This window comes from Adiantum capillus-veneris, chromosome 15 (assembly GCF_014529385.1).
Source record: "Adiantum capillus-veneris isolate H3 chromosome 15, ASM1452938v2, whole genome shotgun sequence".
In the NCBI taxonomy this organism is placed as follows: Eukaryota; Viridiplantae; Streptophyta; class Polypodiopsida; order Polypodiales; family Pteridaceae; genus Adiantum; species Adiantum capillus-veneris.
The window spans coordinates 32,868,908-32,887,311 of NC_140945.1; the positions used below are offsets into that span (position 1 = coordinate 32,868,908).

The 18,404-nt window shown below is 46.8% G+C and overlaps 1 protein-coding gene across 2 annotated transcripts in view; it reads right to left on the minus strand.

Moving 5' to 3' along the window:
• The window catches only part of LOC147440501 (deSI-like protein At4g17486), a 35,028-nt gene extending 17,001 nt beyond the window's left edge, over positions 1-18,027 (minus strand). Inside the window, exons 1-2 of one of the 2 annotated variants that reach the window (XM_086530221.1) lie at positions 17,872-18,027; positions 17,148-17,549 (exon numbers count right to left, since the gene is read on the minus strand). In XM_086530221.1, the coding sequence (XP_086386347.1) occupies positions 17,148-17,301 (154 nt within the window). In that variant the 5' untranslated portion in view covers positions 17,302-17,549; positions 17,872-18,027. The other variant, XM_086530220.1, reaches the window with a different exon arrangement.
• Positions 18,028-18,404: the final 377 nt, after the last annotated feature.

Consider the following 18,404-nt stretch of genomic DNA (forward strand, 5'->3'; position numbering starts at 1 on the left):
GTTGGCGATCTCCCTCGACGCCATACAGTTCGGTACCAGTACCTCACTTTGAAAAGGAGGGGATGTCATGTGACACATCCAACCCTATGTGTCCGTGGACAAGATACAGCATGACCAGGGTTCAGTTCAGTCAAGTCAATCTAGAATAGGAACTGATCTGGCACTTTTGTGAGTCTGTTCGCAGACCGTGCATGACCAGACACTTGGATTAGGTGCATATCCTTTGGTTGCACACAGCATGATCATCAGCATTCCCATCAGATTCCATCAGGAGCATTTTCCAGTGCATTAAACCTATTTTCCCTATTTTTGACATTTTTCACTTATTTATTAAGTGACTTTTGTTGAAAACTAGATAGGCAATTTTGCTAAGATAATATAAAAGCAAACCAGAGCTAGCACTTTCTGGCAGAAGAGGCAGCAGGAGCACTTACTCAACAGGCACCTTTTCAGCAGGACCCCCAATAGAGAAACCCTAGCGTTTTGCAACAGGCAAGACTTAGCGTTTTCAGCAGAAGACAAATCAGCCAGTGTTTTGCACTTGCAGTTTCCTGGGGACAGCAGTACCCAGATCAGCCCTGGCGTTTTTGCATTGCAGAGCACCCCGGCAACAGCAAGACAGCAGATCCCTAGCGTTTTTGCAGATCTTCGCGACGGAATCCCCACAAGCATCAGCGTTTTCAGTTTTCAGCAGTCAGACTCCATAGTAGAACCCCCGAACCTCACAAATCTCACCTTCCCGCAGCAGTTCCTCGCCGCACGGTCAGATTCCGCAAGGTTTACATATTCAGCCCGGAAAACGCAGATTTCAGCATCTGCGTTTTCAGCGCGTCGTCGTCGTACCGCCATCATCGACATCGTCTCCGACATAGAGTCAGAATTCAGCAGATAAAGATTTGCAGATTTAAGCCCTTATCGTTTTCAGATTCCAGCCCGTCTCGTCGTCGTCGACATCGTCAGCAAGTCCAAGCATTGTAGAGATTTGTGCAATCATAAGTAGACCGCTCTCGCCATAGAGAGTGGGGCCCTTAGAGGAGGGTTTGACAACATTCTGGTGTCGTATTCTTCTCTCTCTATCTCTTAATCTCATGCACTTTCATTCACAGTGTCCATTCACTTTGTTTGTGTCCATTGCCCTCTCTCACAAAAGGAACGGAAGGCTCTCCCTTCCGTAAGTAAAAGGAACCCTTGAGCACAGTTTGGAGCACTCATCTTGAGCAAAGTTCAACATTCATTCCGCTGCACCTTACATCTAGAAAGTGGAAGAAGGATCTAGAAGGTTCTAGAAGAACTAAAAGGAACAAGAAGGTTCTAGAAGATTCTAACCTCCTCAAGAAGAACCTAGAAAGTTCTAACCTCCTCAAGCACTAGTATAAATAGGGGTCTTGGGCCACAAGTCCCTCAGTCTTGCGAACACCAGTTGTGAGGCTCCTATGAGGAAATCCCTCTTCTAGCTCTTATGTTCAAGTCTCGTCCTTGCAATCAAGCCTTGTCTTGTACTCAAGTCATGTAATCCAAGCCTTGTATCTAGCTCTCTTAATAAAGTATTAAGTCTTGTAATCAATATTAAGCTTATCATCAAGTCCAAGTTCCTATACATTGTGAGCGTCTCCTCTTGCTCTTCTAGGCTCTAGCTCTATACGCGCTCATAACAGTTTGGCAAGACCACCATCTCTTAAGCTTCTCAAGCCATCATGGAGCTGACGATGGAAGGTGTCATCAGTTACAAGAACTTCGCAAGAGTAATGCCCAACTTCAAGCAAGGCAACCCCTAATCTTGGGACCGGTGTTGCAAGATCTTCAACGTCAAATTCAAGAGCTTCAAGAGACAAGCACACATCAAGCACAAGCTGCAAGATCCAACTAACAACATAAGAAGGAACCGAAGGTCAGCATGCCTGAAAAATTTGATGGGACTAGATCAAAGTTTAGGGGTTCTCTCCAACAAGTGTGTCTCTTCATTCGCATGCAACAAGAGCGTTATCCAGATGATGCCTCTCAAGTAGGCCTTATTGGGACAGCTCTCTCTTGGTTTGCTCCCTTACTTGAAAAAGAATCTCCTCTCCTTCATGACTTTGAAGCTTTTGTGCAGGAGTTCTCTGCAACCTTTGGGGATACTGATAGAGCAAGAGTTGCAGAAACCAAACTTAGAAATTTTCGCCAAGGATCAAGACCTACATCTGTCTATGTATCCGAATTTCGACATCTCACTTGTGATTTAACTTGGCATGAGGAATATTTCATTAGCCAATTCCGGTGGGGATTAAAGGATCATGTAAAAGATCTTTTATTGACTATGCCAAAGGTTTACACACTAAGTGAGTTCATCTCTCAAGCAATAGAATGTGATAATCAACTATTTGAGAGACGACAAGAGAGGCGTCTTGGCGCACCATTGCGATCCCAAACCGAAGTGACACATGATGGCTACACACCTCAACAGGGCCATGAATCAAGCATTGAGCCAATGCAAATTGATTCAGCACGGTTTCAACCTCTCTCAACCCAGCACAAGCAAAGGCGATGGATTAATGGCTTATGTATGTATTGCGGAGAGCAGGGGCACATTGTTGAACAATGTCCAAGGAAGAGAAGGATGAAGATTCATGGTGCAATGGCCTCAACGTGTTCGGAAAACATGGACGTCCAACCTCAATAGAGACTGACCGGTTGGACAAAAGACAAGAAAAAGAAGGTCTCTTTCTTCCCACTGATTCCACTTCAAATTTTATGATACCAGTCAAGATCCATATGCCGGGTAGGCACATGGATTGTGAAGCATTACTAGATTCGGGTGCAACGGCGTGCTTCATGGACAAAGCATTTGCAAAAGAACAAGGCATACCACTTGTGGAGAAGTTTAATCCAGCAACTGTCGAGGTCATTGATGGTCGCCCCCTCGCTTCAGTAGATGTCAGGTATGAAACTTGCCCCATAGAAGTAACATTGAAGGAGCATGTTTCAAGAATAACGTTCAATATCATACAAAGCCCAAGCAGTCCAAATGTTATTAGGTTACCATGGCTTGAATTACATAATCCTAACATCGATTGGAGGGCTCGGAGTATTGAACCACAAAAAGTCCAAAAGACAAAGGGAAGGCATAATAGGCCTATATATCTTGGAGCCAAGGTCTTCATGCGTGCAGTTAAAAAGCGTTCAATATCATACAAAGCCCAAGCAGTCCAATTGTTATTAGGTTACCATGGCTTGAATTACATAATCCTAACATCGATTGGAGGGCTCGGAGAATTGAACCACAAAAAGTCCAAAAGAAGAAGGGAAGGCATAATAGGCCTATATATCTTGGAGCCAAGGTCTTCATGCGTGCAGTTAAAAAGTATCCAACTTTCCTGATATTTGCAACACCGACCGACACGTCAACAACAAAAATCATGGAGGCATTGCCATGTCAATATCAAGATTACAATGAAGTTTTTGAGAAGAAGAATGCATACCTCTTACCGGAGCATCGACCCTATGATTGTGCTATAGAGCTTCAGGAGGGAACCCAACCCCCTTTTGGCCCAATATACAAGCTATCTCAAGATGAATTGGTAGAATTACGAAAAAATATTGATGAGAATCTTGCTAAGGGGTTCATACGGCATTCAAAGTCCCCAGCAGGAGCTCCAATACTCTTTGTAAAAAAGGACGGAACTCTCCGGATGTGCGTGGATTATAGGGGCATGAACAAGATCATCGATGAGAATCGCTATCCCCTTCCCTTGATCACAGAACTTCTTGAGCGCCTTGGCAAGGCAAGAATATTTACAAAATAGACCTTCGTGGTGCTTACAACCTAGTCAGAATCAAAGAAGGTGATGAATGGAAGACAGCCTTTCGCACAAGGTATGGCCACTTTGAATATACCGTCATGCCATTTGGTCTCACAAATGCCCTAGCAGTTTTTCAACTTTTAATGGACGACATCTTTCGGGAGTATTTGGATTATTTTGTGGTAATATACTTGGATGATATCTTGATATTTTCCAAGGATCAAGAAGAGCATGAGCACCATGTACGGTTAGTGCTTGAAAAGCTTCGTTCATCAGGGTTATATGCAAAGTTGGAGAAGTGCTCTTTTCATCAATCTAAGGTGGAATTTCTTGGTTATGTTACCTCTGAAAAGGGAATCTCCATGGATCCAAAGAAGGTTCAAACCATCCTTGATTGGGAGACACCCACCTCGGTAAGAGATGTCCAATGTTTCCTCGGATTTGCAAATTTCTATCGTATCCTTATCCAGGGAAACTCCAAGGTGGTTCCAGCACTCACAAGGTTGACATGCCATAATAAGTTTGTTTGGGACTCAGAGGCCGCGAAAGCTTTTCAGACTCTCAAGCAAGCTTTCACGACTGCACCCATTCTAATTCACGCAGATCCTACAAAGCCTTTCATCCTAGAAACAGACGCTTCAAATTTTGCACTTGGCGCTATTCTATCCCAACAAGTAGGTGAGGATGGTCGGGTACATCCAGTGGCTTTTCATTCCCGCAAGTTCTCGACTGCAAAAATCAATTATGAAATCTATGACAAAGAGCTCTTAGCAATCATCGACTCCTTCGATACTTGGCGTCACCTACTTGAAGGAGCTCCTCATAAGATCACTATCTATACAGATCACAAGAATTTGGAATGCTTCATGGCATCCCGCATCTTGAATCGTCGCCAAGCCAAGTGGAGTGGTATCCTATCAAGGTTTGATTTTCTTATCTCTTATAGGCTTGGCCGTCAACAAGGTAAGCCAAATGCCTTATCAAGAAGATCCTACCTTGCACCTAGAGAAGGCGATGCAGCATTTGATAAAAAAGAGTCAGTGATTTTGAAACCTGAGCAGCTTAAGCTAAACGCCACCATAAGCTAAGCTCTTAAAGATTCTACTTTTCTTTCTAAGGTGAAGACGCAAATTTCCAAGGACCCACTTGCTCAGAATATTAGACAACAACTACAAAGACAAGGGGTTAATGAGGACTTTCAAGAAATTGATGGACCATCCCCTAGTGCTAGCCGATCGACCTCTATGCTATCTGAGATTGATGAGGCCTTCTTGGAAGCAATAGCTGACTTGCAGCACTTCAAGTCCCAGAGCAAATCTTGCCCAAAATTGAGAAGCATACAGCAGAGACTATCTTGAAGAACACCTTTCAACAAGTCTCCCTTTACGACATGCTCAAGCTCGATGCAAATATTCAAAGTGACAATCTCACAGTCATTCAATCTTTGTACCCCGGTCCTGTGGTGGGCACCCACCGGTGCAACCCTTTGAGTCTTATATGATTTCATATCCCTTTGCCCCTCTCATTGATTACAAGAGTCCCTGCAGGTCTAACAGTGTCTATTCGGGGGCAAAAATTTTCAGGTGTTATAGTTGATGGGCGATCTGGCATCAATCTTATGCCTGAATTCACTATGTTGGCTCTAGGCCTGCAGCCAACCCGCCCTGCTCCCTTCACAGTTACATTGGTCGACCAAAGGACAGTCTACTCAGTGGTGTAGCAGGTCTACAGTCACTTCACAGGACATACAGTTGGACAGTGGGTTACACTGGGACTGGTTCACACTGAACGGACCTTGGTCTGGGAGTGACACGTGGTAGGGTACCTACCTACAACCGACGGTGGTCTAGTGGACCTCGTGGCCAGGTCACCACATGGCTGACATTTATGAGCCGTTGGTGGCTCTTTACGGTGGTACATATGAGTAGTAGCGGTTGGTGATCATCATCTTCTTCTTCACCTTTGGTCCAGCATCGTTCGGGAGGTAAGGAGTCTTACACAGAGCAGTGCTTCACCATCCCTGCACATCTGAGCCTCGACACCCCATTTGTACCAGTGAGTCCTGGGCTGGAGCTGAGTGTGCTGCCACGCCAGAGTCTGTACATGGTTCTTTGAGCTAGTCGAGTCCACATGTTCTGGTCCACTGTTGTGTCTCTGTTGTTATCCATTGTTTCTGTGTTTCATTCTGTTTGAGAGAGTTTTCATTTGTTTGAGTGAGATTGTCACGCACATTGCACTGAGGGGCACCCACACTGGAGAGAGCACGACACATTATCCGCCCTACAGGTGCTCTCATTTTGGCGATCACAGTGGGACCTCAACTGAAATCTCACTCTGTGAGGTGCAAATCTTGAAGCTAGTTAGGTTTATCTAGCTAGTTTTCATTTGTTTGAGTGAGATTGTCACGCACATTGCACTGAGGGACACCCACACTAGAGAGAGCACGACACATTGTCTGCCCTACAGGTGCTCTCATTTTGGCGATCACAGTGGGACCTCAACTGAAATCTCACTCTGTGAGGTGCAAATCTTGAAGCTAGTTAGGTTTATCTAGCTTCGCCTACCTTCGCCAACCTTGCCTTGCACTGTTCTCCTCTCGCCTAGTCCAACTGGTCTAGTCCCCTCTCGCCTGGTCCAACTGGTCTAGTCCTCTCCCGCCCTGGTCCAACCTGTCCTCGTCCCTGGTCTAGACCTCCTCGACCCTGGTCTAGTCCTCCTCGTGCCTAGTCTCGTCCCTGGTCCAGCCGGGTCTAGTCACTTACCTGGTCTGGTCTGGTGGAGTCTAGACTTGTCACAAGTTTTCTTGCCCCAAGCTTGGTTGGACTAGTGGTCACTGCATGACACATACAAGGAGGTCAGTCGAGCGTCAAAACGCACTACTGAGCCCTCTGAAGTACTATCATAGAAGACGACCTTTGACACCTTGTAGAAATCCTTCAACCTCATCACCTATACCTCCACATACCACATCACCCATTCCTTCATCAGGTTCCCCATCTTCCCGATCACCTTCTCCAGTAAAGCTCTCTCCTATTCTGATACAGCAAGCTATAGAGCAACAGGCTCAGCAAGGAATCATGGAGCCACTAGCTAGTGTTTTGGCCAAGGTAAACATCAAGTTCCCTACCTTCAAAGGGCTTTCTTCAGAAGATGCTCACGACCATGCAAGAAGATTTGTATCTCTCTGTAGGGGACGTGGTCTGAACAGAGAAGATGCTTATTTGGTACTATTTCCATCCACCCTGGATGGCCTAGCAGATAAATGGTACAGTCAATTTGCAGAGAACCATTTTGCAACTTGGGCAGCCTTAAGACAGCAGTTTTGTGCAGCTTTCAGGCCGGGTGACTACCAAGAGAAGGTGTTGGATGAGTTGGCCAACATGGTGCTCAAGCCTGAGGAGACTTTTGCAGAGCTTATGACTAAAACTAAGTCGCTGGTGGCCAAGCTCCCCCAACAACCCGGTGAATTCATGGTTAAAAAGTGGGTGGAGAAGGCGCTTCCCAAAACTTCTCAACAAAAACTCCGAGAGAGTCTCCGACTGGACGCCACTATCGAGGAGTTCATTGCAGCTGCTACTAGGATAGAGGGAGCTAGGAAGCTGTTCAACAACTCTCCTCACATAGAAACTCCCTCTGTGTTCTCGGAAGGTAGTCCTGCTGATCCTTTAACTTCTTTACGTAGGGAACTGGAAGCCCTAAAGTTACAGCGAGCTCTTCAAGAGGAGAGGTCCTTCTCTCTTAGACAAGAGAAGCCTCCAAATCATGAGGCATTGGAACAGATTAAGCGCGAGCTAGAAGAGCTCAAGTGTCAGCAAGAGACTAAGGCTACGGTTTGGTGTAGCTCATGCCGCTCTCCAGGGCACCCTCAGCAGGAATGCCCCCCCCGGGTTTACTGCCACTTCTGTGAAAAATCTGGACATGAGGACAAGGATTGTTACTACCTAAAGGGATTGCACAAAATACAGCAAAGTCTTGGTCCTTCTCTCCAACAAGGGTTAGCACCATCATCCAACATGGTTTCCCACTACGGCCATCCCAACTACATGCCACCTTTGCTCAATACCCCTGCTGTCCAAGGTATGTCAAGTACTTTCCCGACTCAAAGTTTTTATAATGCTAATGCCACCTAAACCCCTCAGAGCTTCTACACTTCAGCCTCCAACTCCATGCAGCAACCACCTCGTCCCCAGTTTCGTCCTTCCAATCGGCCCATACTCTGCTACAGATGCGGAGAGTATGGGCATTATCAGAGCAAATGCCCTTTGCCAGAAGGCTCTTCTTCGTGCCAACTTTGCCCTGAGGCTCAGGATCACTACACTAAGGATTGTCCAAAACAACGCGCCTCTACCTCTGCGAGCCCAAGTCAGAGCCAACCTGAATTCACCTTTCCCAAGATCAATTTGATAGCAGTTAGTACCAACCCCAAGCCACCCCTTTCTGCCCATATGATTGCCTCTCAAGACAAGTTGCAGCTGGTAGAGGAGCCAGCTGGTGTCCTCACACGAGCTCAAAGGGCAGCCCTCGACCTCAATCTTCCAGCAGGTACAGCCCTTTCCTCCCCAATGCCTACACCTCCTCCAGCAGCTGACATGCCATCCCCTAGTGCTAAGAAAGGATCTTTTACTATGCTCTCTGATATTGATGGGGCTTTCTTAGAAGCAGTTGCTGACTTACAAAAGATCAAAGTACCATAGGAACAACAACAGGTAGAAAAAGAGAAGCATACAGCAGAGACAGTCTTGAAGAACACTTTCCAACAAGTGTCCTCTATGACATGCTTCGACTAGATGCGAGTTTCAGAAGTGACACCCTTGCAGTTATTCAGTCACTTTACCCTGGAGCAGGTCCTAGTGGCGGGCACCTCCCAGTGCGACAGTCAGAGTCCTATATGATATCCAATCCTGCTGCTCCACTCACTGATTATAGAAGCCCTCGCCTGAAAGTGTCCGTTTTAGGTCGGCAATTCTCAGGAGTGATAGTGGATGGTGGATCTGGCATCAACCTGATGCCCGAGTTCACTATGCTAGCTCTAGGTCTACAGCCTACTCGCCCTGCTCCCTTCACAGTTACATTGGCCGACCAGCGGACAGTCTACCCAGTGGGCATAGTGGATAATGTGCCTCTGCAGGTACAAGACTTTACTTTTAACTTGGATTTTGTGGTGGTTCGTCTTCCCCAGGTTGAGGGCGGATTTCCCTTGCTTATTGGAAGACCATGGCTGCGACACACTAAAGCACTCCACGATTGGGGAAATGATGCAATGTGGATACATAATTCTGGCTCCTCGATGCAACCCATTCTCTTAGAAGGTGGTATGGATCCCGTGGTGCAACATAGTTCTTTGTCCTTAGCAACCAGCCTCAAATTAGAACAACCTACTCCACCTGACGGGTCAGATGAGGATCTGTTGGAATGGTTGGATGCTACCAAATCTATGCCCTATTTTGGAGTTTCAATTCACTCTTTGCTTGAAGGTACACCCTCTTCCAATGTTTCCAAGATAACTAAACCTTATGAGCCAGCTCAAGAGTTGAAGGTCACAGAAGATACTCCTGATGCGCTCTCGGTGAAAGCCCTCTTGATAAAAGCCGTTGAATTTGGAAAGCCGAGGAAAAAGTATATAAGCAAAAAGAAATCTCCCCTACAAGAGTTCAACCCCCTTCAAACATCAGCCCCATTGGAGTCTGCTTCTCCAACCAGAACGAAGCTAACCTCTGTGTCTAGCCAACACCCTTCACAGAGCAGGTCCTGCTTGATGTGCTAGATGAATTCCCTACTCCTGCTCGTTGTCTTGCTGAGAATAGTTGGTTCTGTCCTCAACCCGCACTTTCATAATGCTCTGACCTTCCTCGCCCTTACCAACACACCCTCGTCCCTACCCACCCCCTCACATACCCTCGCCCCTACCCTAACCCTACTCGCCCCTACCCACCCCCCCTCGCCCCTACCCTATCCCTACTCACCCCTACCCACCCTCCCCCTTCCCCTCGCCCCTACCCTCCCCCTCTCGCCCCTACCCACCCTCTCCCTTCCCCTCGCCCCTACCCACCCCCTCTCGCCCCTACCCACCCCCTCTCGCCCCTATCTAGCCCTTCCCTCTCACCCCTACCCCCCTCTCCCCCCCCCCCCCCCCCTCCCCTATCTAGCCCTTCCCACCCTCGCCCCTACCCACTCCCCCTCCCCCTCGCCCCTATCTAGCCCTCCCCACCCCTCTCAGGTTCAGCAAGTTTCCCCCACCCTGCATGATCGGCTCCATTCACTTGGTTGCCATCCTGTTTGCTGTGAAGGCCCTTTCATTCTGCCATCATGATGGAGCTTAACCCTATTTGTTGTGTTACTCGGGCTTATGGTAATCCATCTTTTTGAGAAGAGTGTTGTTGCAGAAAAGTATGGCAACTGCAAGCATGGACCAGGCTATGCAATCATACATACTGGTTCCTGCTTAGTTACAAGCTTAAGGCGATTGCAATCAAGAAAAGATGTATGGATGCAATAGCTAGTGGTTCCTGCTTAGTTACAAGCTTAAGGCGATTGCAATCAAGAAAGATGTACGGATGCAATAGCTAGTGGTTTTCCGTCACAGTTTTTTTAGTATTCCTCTCACCGAGACGGTGAGCGGTCTTGTGGCGGGCAACCTGTAGCAGGGCTACAGTCACTTCACAGGACATACAGTTGGACAGTGGGTTACACTGGGACTGGTTCACACTGGACGGACCTTGGTCTCGGAGTGACACGTGGTAGGGTACCTACCTACGACCGACGGTGGTCTAGTGGACCTCGTGGCCAGGTCACCACATGGCTGACATTTATGAGCCGTTGGTGGCTCTTTACGGTGGTACATATGAGTAGTAGCGGTTGGTGATCATCATCTTCTTCTTCACTTTTGGTCCAGCATCGTTCGGGAGGTAAGGAGTCTTACACAGAGCAGTGCTTCATCGTCCCTGCACATCTGAGCCTCGACACCCCATTTGTACCAGTGAGTCCTGGGCTGGAGCTGAGTGTGCTGCCACGCCAGAGTCTGTACATGGTTCTTTGAGCTAGTCGAGTCCACAAGTTCTGGTCCACTGTTGTGTCTCTGTTGTTATCCATTGTTTCTGTGTTTCATTCTGTTTGAGAGAGTTTTCATTTGTTTGAGTGAGATTGTCACGCACATTGCACTGAGGGGCACCCACACTGGAGAGATCACGACACATTATCCGCGCTACAAGTGGGCATAGTGGACAAGGTGCCTTTGCAGGTACAAGACTTCACCTTTAGCTTGGATTTTGTTGTGGTTCTTCTTCCTCAGGTTGAGGGAGGATTTCCTTTGCTCATCGGTAGACCATGGCTGCGTAACACTAAAGCACTTCATGATTGGGGAAACGACGCCATGTGGATACATACTCGTGGCTCCCCAATGCAACCAATTCGACTTGAAGGAGGCATGGATCCAGAAGTTCAGCATAGTTCCCTGTCAGTGGAGTCCAACCCCGACCTCGAGCAACCTATCCCACCTAACGGGTCCGACGAAGCTTTACTGCAGTGGTTGGAGGCTACCACATCGCACCATGCTATGTGGTCTCTATTCAACCCTTGCCTAAAGATACACCCTCTTCTCCTGCTCATCCAGCTAAGATCAGTGAGCCACATCATCCTGAAGCAAGTTTGATGGTCATTGAGGACCATACTACTGTTGTCCCCTTGATGGAAGCCATCAGCCTTGGTGAACCTATAACACATCATAGGAGGGGAAATAAATCTCCTTTGCAAGAGTTCACCAACACCCCACCTCTCCCCTTAGCCTACTCTGTGCCTGACTCCCCAACCACGCCAAAGCACTCTGCTGTGTCTGAAGATTTACCCTTCGAGGAGCTTCCACCAGGATGGTTACAAAAAGAGTATGTTGATTTTCACATCAATCAGACACCAGCCCATGATATCTCAAAGCTCCAAGAGGCGGCTCAATCTTCATCTTCTGATGCATCCTCACCAGCTACACCTCCCGACCCGGTCATACAAGTTGAAATGAACCCACGAAGTGGATCTCCCGGCTACACGGACTGCATACGGACACGCGTCGGACGAAACTCTCGACCATAACGGGTCCGACGAAGCTTTACTGCAGTGGTTGGAGGCTACCACATCGCACCATGCTATGTGGTCTCTATTCAACCCTTGCCTAAAGATACACCCTCTTCTCCTGCTCATCCAGCTAAGATCAGTGAGCCACATCATCCTGAAGCAAGTTTGATGGTCATTGAGGACCATACTGCTATTGTCCCCTTGATGGAAGCCATCAGCCTTGGTGAACCTATAACACATCAAAGGAGGGGAAATAAATCTCCTTTGCAAGAGTTCACCAACACCCCACCTCTCCCCTTAGCCTACTCTGTGCCTGACTCCCCAACCACGCCAAAGCACTCTGCTGTGTCTGAGGATTTACCCTTTGAGGAGCTTCCACCAGGATGGTTACAAAAAGAGTATGTTGATTTTCACATCAATCAGACACCAGCCCATGATATCTCAAAGCTCCAAGAGGCGGCTCAATCTTCATCTTCTGATACATCCTCACCAGCTACACCTCCCGACCCGGTCATACAAGTTGAAATGAACCCACGAAGTGGATCTCCCGGCTACACGGAACTGCATACAGACACGCGTCGGACGAAACTCTCGACCATAGCCACCATTTGGTAGCTCCCTCGTGCTGGGCCAGCGTCCGAGGACGTATGCGTGCACCTATAAGACCGAGCGTCCCATACCACCCGGCCTCACCTCCTCAAGGTGACCTCGCGCACTCCTAGCCTCGCGGGCTAACCATTGGCACTCTGCCAATGGGGTCGATAACTACAAATGAGGCCTTGGCCTTCCTTTTATAATAATACACTGGCCTGGTTCACACTACGTCCGCCCGGACACTGGACGCAGATCCTGACGGAATCTAGGCTAGATCCCCTCTCCTATGAGCGGGACATAACATACTTCCCCCCTTTGATGTCCTCATCAATGAAGTGGGGATACTGAGCTTTCAAAGCTCTAACTGATTCCAAAGTGGCGAACCTTTCAGATTGACCCTTCCATTTAATTAAGTACTCGTCATAAGCCTTTTGGCGCGAATGACGGGTACGATCATCTAAAACTGCCTCTGGTTCTCGAGAAATATACTCGGTTTGCATATCTTGCCATACATTTTCCTCGATAGGCACAACAACGTCGGCTTCGCCCAATGTTACTCTAAGGCGGCTGACATGAAACACTGGATGTACACTAACATCCGAAGGAAGAGCCAGTTTATAGGCAACTTGGCCAATTTTCGTTGTGACCAAGAATGGACCACAATATCTAGCTGAAAGCTTATAATGCTTTCCCGTTCGCATGGTCTTGGAATCCTTGGGTATCTTCACATAGACCCATTGTCCCACCACTAGAGTCCTGGGAGATCTCTTTTGATTAGCGTAAGTAGTGACTCGATCTCGAGCCGTTCTTATACTATCTTTAGCCAATTCGAGCATTTCTTGCATGTCATACAAGAAATCACGAGCTTGGCATTCCTTGACTTTCTCTAAGCCAATAGCAATCGGGGATTTAGGCTCAAATCCATACATCAGCATGAAAGGGCTAAATCCAGTAGTAGCAGAATGCTTGCTACTATTATAGGCAAACTCTAATTGTGGAAGATACGTTTCCCAATCAGATTGCCTGTGAGAGACAAGCTCTCAACATGTCCTCTAACGTTTGGTTCATCCTCTCAATTTGTCCGTCGGACTTAGGATGGTTGAAAGACGACAACAACTTCGTCTGAAGATGAGTAAACACATCTAATCGGCCAATGAACATAGTATCTCGATCATTGACGATATCCTCTGGCAGACCATACAGCTTGTAAAGCGGATCGACAAATAAAACTGCCAACTCATGGCTTTTTACTGTCGACTTCGTTGGTATAAGTTTCGCCATTTTTGTAAGTCTATTGACCACAACCCAAATGGCGTCATTGCCCCGACTAGTATTTGGCAAACCAACGATGAAGTCCATGGAAATACTTTGCCACTTGGCATTTGGGATTTCCAATGGATGTAGCAGGCCAGCTTTCCTAAGGCACTATGCCCTATTGACCTGACATTGAGCGCATCTCTTCACATAGCTCTCTATGTAAGAGCGCATCCTTGGCCAATAGAAATATCTCTTGACCAAAGCTAACGTTCTCTGGATGCCTGGGTGCCCAACACTAGGAACATTGTGGCATTTGAACAAAATCCTTTGTCGAACCTCGTCGATTTCCGGCACGCAAACTTTTCAGGTATCCCTAGCCGCTGATGTAATCTTCTTTTCTAATTGCAATCTTCTTCTCACATGTGGAATTAAGTTGATGTCCGTGTTTTAACCCTTGTGAACATAGCAGTACCTGTCTACTTTGCCAAAGTTTTGCAAAACCATCTCTCTCCTAGTAAGTTCCATCCTCACCACCAGTCAAGTATTCACAACCAGTACTATATTCATCTTTTACACCCTAGTGGCAGCCTTGGGCGAGGAGTTGTATTCATCTTTATCACCCTCAGTAGCAGCCTTGGGCGAGGAGTTCTCACATCATTGCTAAATAGCATGCGTAGTAATGCTTTGTGACACAGACTTTCCTTCTTATCAGATTCTCGTAAAAGCATTCTAGTTGTACCTTGATCTTGAGCTTACCTAACTGCACGCCTGCCAAAGCGCCCCTACCCTCCACTCTTGCCTCTGCCTAACCCTCTCGCCCCTACCCTCCACCCTCTTGCCCCTATGCACTCTCACTCGCCCCTACCCTATCCTCTCGCCCCTATACACTCTCCCTCGCCCCTGTCTAGTCTCTTGCCCCTACCCAACCCATCTCGCCCCTCTCTAGCCTCTCGCCCCTACCCAACCCCCTCTCGCCCTTACCTAGTCTCACGCCCCTACCCAACCTGTTCGACCCTCTCTACCTTCTCGCCCCTACCTACCCTCTCTCGACCTTGCCCACCCCCTTGCCCCTATATCCCCACCACTCGGTTCCTCCGCACCCCTAGTACTCTCTATAACCCTCGCCTTTTCCTGCTGGATCGCTATCTACCAAGTCCCCCTCCCCTATCTCCTTTCCACCTGTTGGAAGCACGCCCCACGCACCCTCGTCGCACTCCCCTCTCCCTCTCAGCTACCGCACCAGCAACAATATTCTAGAGACGTGGCAACAGCAGCATCTATCTTACTTGGCTCTGCACACTCACCTAGTGTATATCTGATGCTCGTCAAGATCTGGAAATATGTATGTATGCTATTGTGGTGATTGAACCAGGTATGTAAGTGTCTGTGGGCTACAGAGCAGTATAAAGCCTGCGGGGTACAGAGCAGAAAGAGTTAGTTGGCAGTTGCGTCAAGCACAGATTTGGGTACTGAGATACTAAGGCACGCAGTAGTAGGCAAATGCGGCGGGAAGCTTTGCGAAAACAGCCTACTTGTAGGGACAAGCAAAGTAGTTCTAAAGAGGAGGCAGAATCTGATCAAAGCAGCCATGGTGACACTGAGATGACTTCCAGTGAAGCCAGTGACGAAAGTTACAGGGTACCCTCTCACATGGTTCATTCAGAGTCTAGCTCAGGGCCTTCCAGTAACCAGGAGGTAGAGGCCAAAAACATAAGAAAGAAAGAACTTCATGTGTTACGTTATGAAATCAGCAGACCTCCTAAATCCAAGAGTCAAGCAGAGTTTACATTGAATTTTCTCCTGTAGTAACCCCATCCTTCTCTCAAGGATGTCCATTCTAAGGATCAACTGCAGACCCTCGGTCTGACTGCATTAGCAACTGCGGATTTACCCACTGATGTGCCACGGGCTATGGTGCACGAACTTTTGAACCACTTTCCCAAAGTGTGGGGCCACAACCTTACAGCTATGCGGATTGGTCAAAATGCAGTCACTGTTGAACCGTCTTGCATGCTACGACCAGCTCTCCACAACATTTGAAAGGCCTCCTAAAGTAAGGAGCATCCCTCAACAAATAGCCACGACAACAATACATTACAAAAAAAAGTCACCTTCCCCAATATGCAGTATTGCTCACATAAGTGGGTGGTCAACAACACAATCACGGACCTCTTAAGCTGAAATACACACCCCACACAAGCAACCCAAGGAGAGCCTCCACCGCATCCAGGATATGCAATCCACTCACAACACAAATCCCTTTTTGCAGTGAACCACCACTCTATCTACAGATATGATTGTACCTCTAATTTCGAACTGCACATTGACAGACTAAGTGCTCCTCGGACTTGCATGATCTACAAATATTTTCCTCTTGTGATACTCTCCCTATCTCAATTTCTAGCTCATGTGATAAAACCCAAAACTGCACTGTGGTCATCCTCAGTACACACACACACATGCAATGTCCATCTATCATAAGGATTTATCCCTAGGCATGCCCAAAATCTTTTCTGTCCTCCAAATCGTAGGAGGGACTGGCAAAACCTCAAAGTCTTCAAACATTACCATCTAAAGTCAGGTCCATTATCCTGACTACTCCAATGCAAGTATACATAAGCAAAATACAAGCATACATACTAACATAAAAGCATTTACGCTTTCATGTTCACACAACGACATGCATGCTGTTATCATAATACAAGGACATGATGGCATAGCTATCATGTAAGATAATAATACATCAAGGAAAGAAAATAACAAGTCCGCTTAGTGTCAAGAGTTGATAGAAAGGTCAGAATGATGGCATTGCGATGATTGTAAGATACTAATACATCAAGAAAAGAAAATAACACATCTGCTTAGTGTCAAGATTGGATAAGAAGGTGATGAAAACAATTCATTGGCATCAATACATGGAGCCTGAAATAATCAACTTTGCCTCTTGCAGCATCACCAACATCCCAAACTGGTTGAGAAATTTATTGTAAATAGCTAAAATATAACCAGTTGGCTGTTTAAATTCAGGCTAAAAGGGTAAATCAAATTCTAGATACAAGTAAAATCAAAAGCATCAAAAACCTTAATGCTTTATAGAGCCAATATGACTGTTTAAACATGGCCTAATGGGAAAATACATAAGTCCTTCTAAGATAAAAGTACAATCCAAAGCATCAAAAACCGGACCTAATTGTTTTACAGAGCTAACTGCTGAGTCCTCTCATATAAAAAGATACACCTTGCCAGCTGGATAATTTTCCAAGTGATTTACGAAGTCCCATGGAATGTTATAAGTGTAGTACGACGTGTAGTTCTAGTTTTCGTAAATCCCATGGAATGTTATAAGTGTAGTATGACGTGTAGTTCTAGTTTTAAGCTCCTTATTATCAATTTGAACTGAGAACATGCACTTTACATAACCTGGTTGAAAAGATAGGATCCATTGTGATCACTAACCTTCGACAGCAGAATGGTAGATGCCAAGCCCAACCCAATACATATACTCGTTCATACAAGTAAGATCATAAATATTGAGCTTCAAGGGCTCTCGAGTCATGGCCCTTTCTTCCTCCATCTCTTCTTCCACGGCAGCCAGTAACGTTCTAGCCATATGTCGTGACTAAATAACCAGATTCCCAATTCCTTTGAGAAATCAGTCAGGCACTATGCTCCAGCAGGTAGATCAAATACTTTTGGGAATGCTGTGCCAATTTAGCTGATGGATTTAGACAGTTAATCTGAGCAATCACGGGCATGTTAGACAACACCAGGAGGGTCTTGTAGCCGCAGCAAAGATTGATATGGATGATTGTTTGTTGGAGAGAGGAGCATCAGATCTTTTCATGAAAGGCTTCAATTCTGCGGTAATCCATCAAATTCAAACACAGGCCTTGATTGAGGCAGCACAGGTTATAAGAGGTTATCATTTGCGGTTAAAAAGTGCAAAGAAGAAGAAGAGGAAGAAAAAGAAGGAGAAGGAAAATGATGGCACAACACTTTAGTGCAGAAACTATGCAGACTTAATGACAATTCACGTGATCAAGCTCACCATAGATAGCCAACCCATGATTAGGAAAAAGCAGATCAGATGAATCGAAGAGCTAGATCAGTACCAAGACGAGAGAAAATAAGCAAGAAGCAAGGAACACTTAGTGGGAGAACTGTTTGAAGCATTACGTACCCTCGTCGCATCCGCCATGGCGTCCTCTAAAGTATTCAAACGCGTAAACGGCCAGCGCCACATGGCAGCAGGTGAGCCTTTTGGGCAAGCCCTCATGTCTCAAAAGCCTTGACTCCTGGCTCTCATGAGTGCCACTATGGATCATGATTCCTTGGCTCAAACAGAGGTGGTGAAAGCAAAAAGTTAATCTATATCTATACCAAATCTATACTTCTCTACTAAGGATAATGGGGGAGGGAATTCCGGTTTCCTCCCACTGCCACGTGTCAGAAGCTCCTTCAAGCGACGCGTGTGGCCTGCAGCTCCGGGAGCACAACGACGCAAAGAGAGAGAGAAAGAGAGAGAGGAGAGTGAAGCCCGCCGCTTGTCTCGTGTTGCACAATTGTCAATTTCTTACCACAAGGCTCACTCAGGGCCCAATGGCAAAAAATTGGCATTTGCGCAGTTTCAGACCAGTGAGATGGTAAGTGATGGCCACGTGAAACTTTACATGGACAGGTAACAGGAGGCAATATCCACCCCTATAAAGTTTG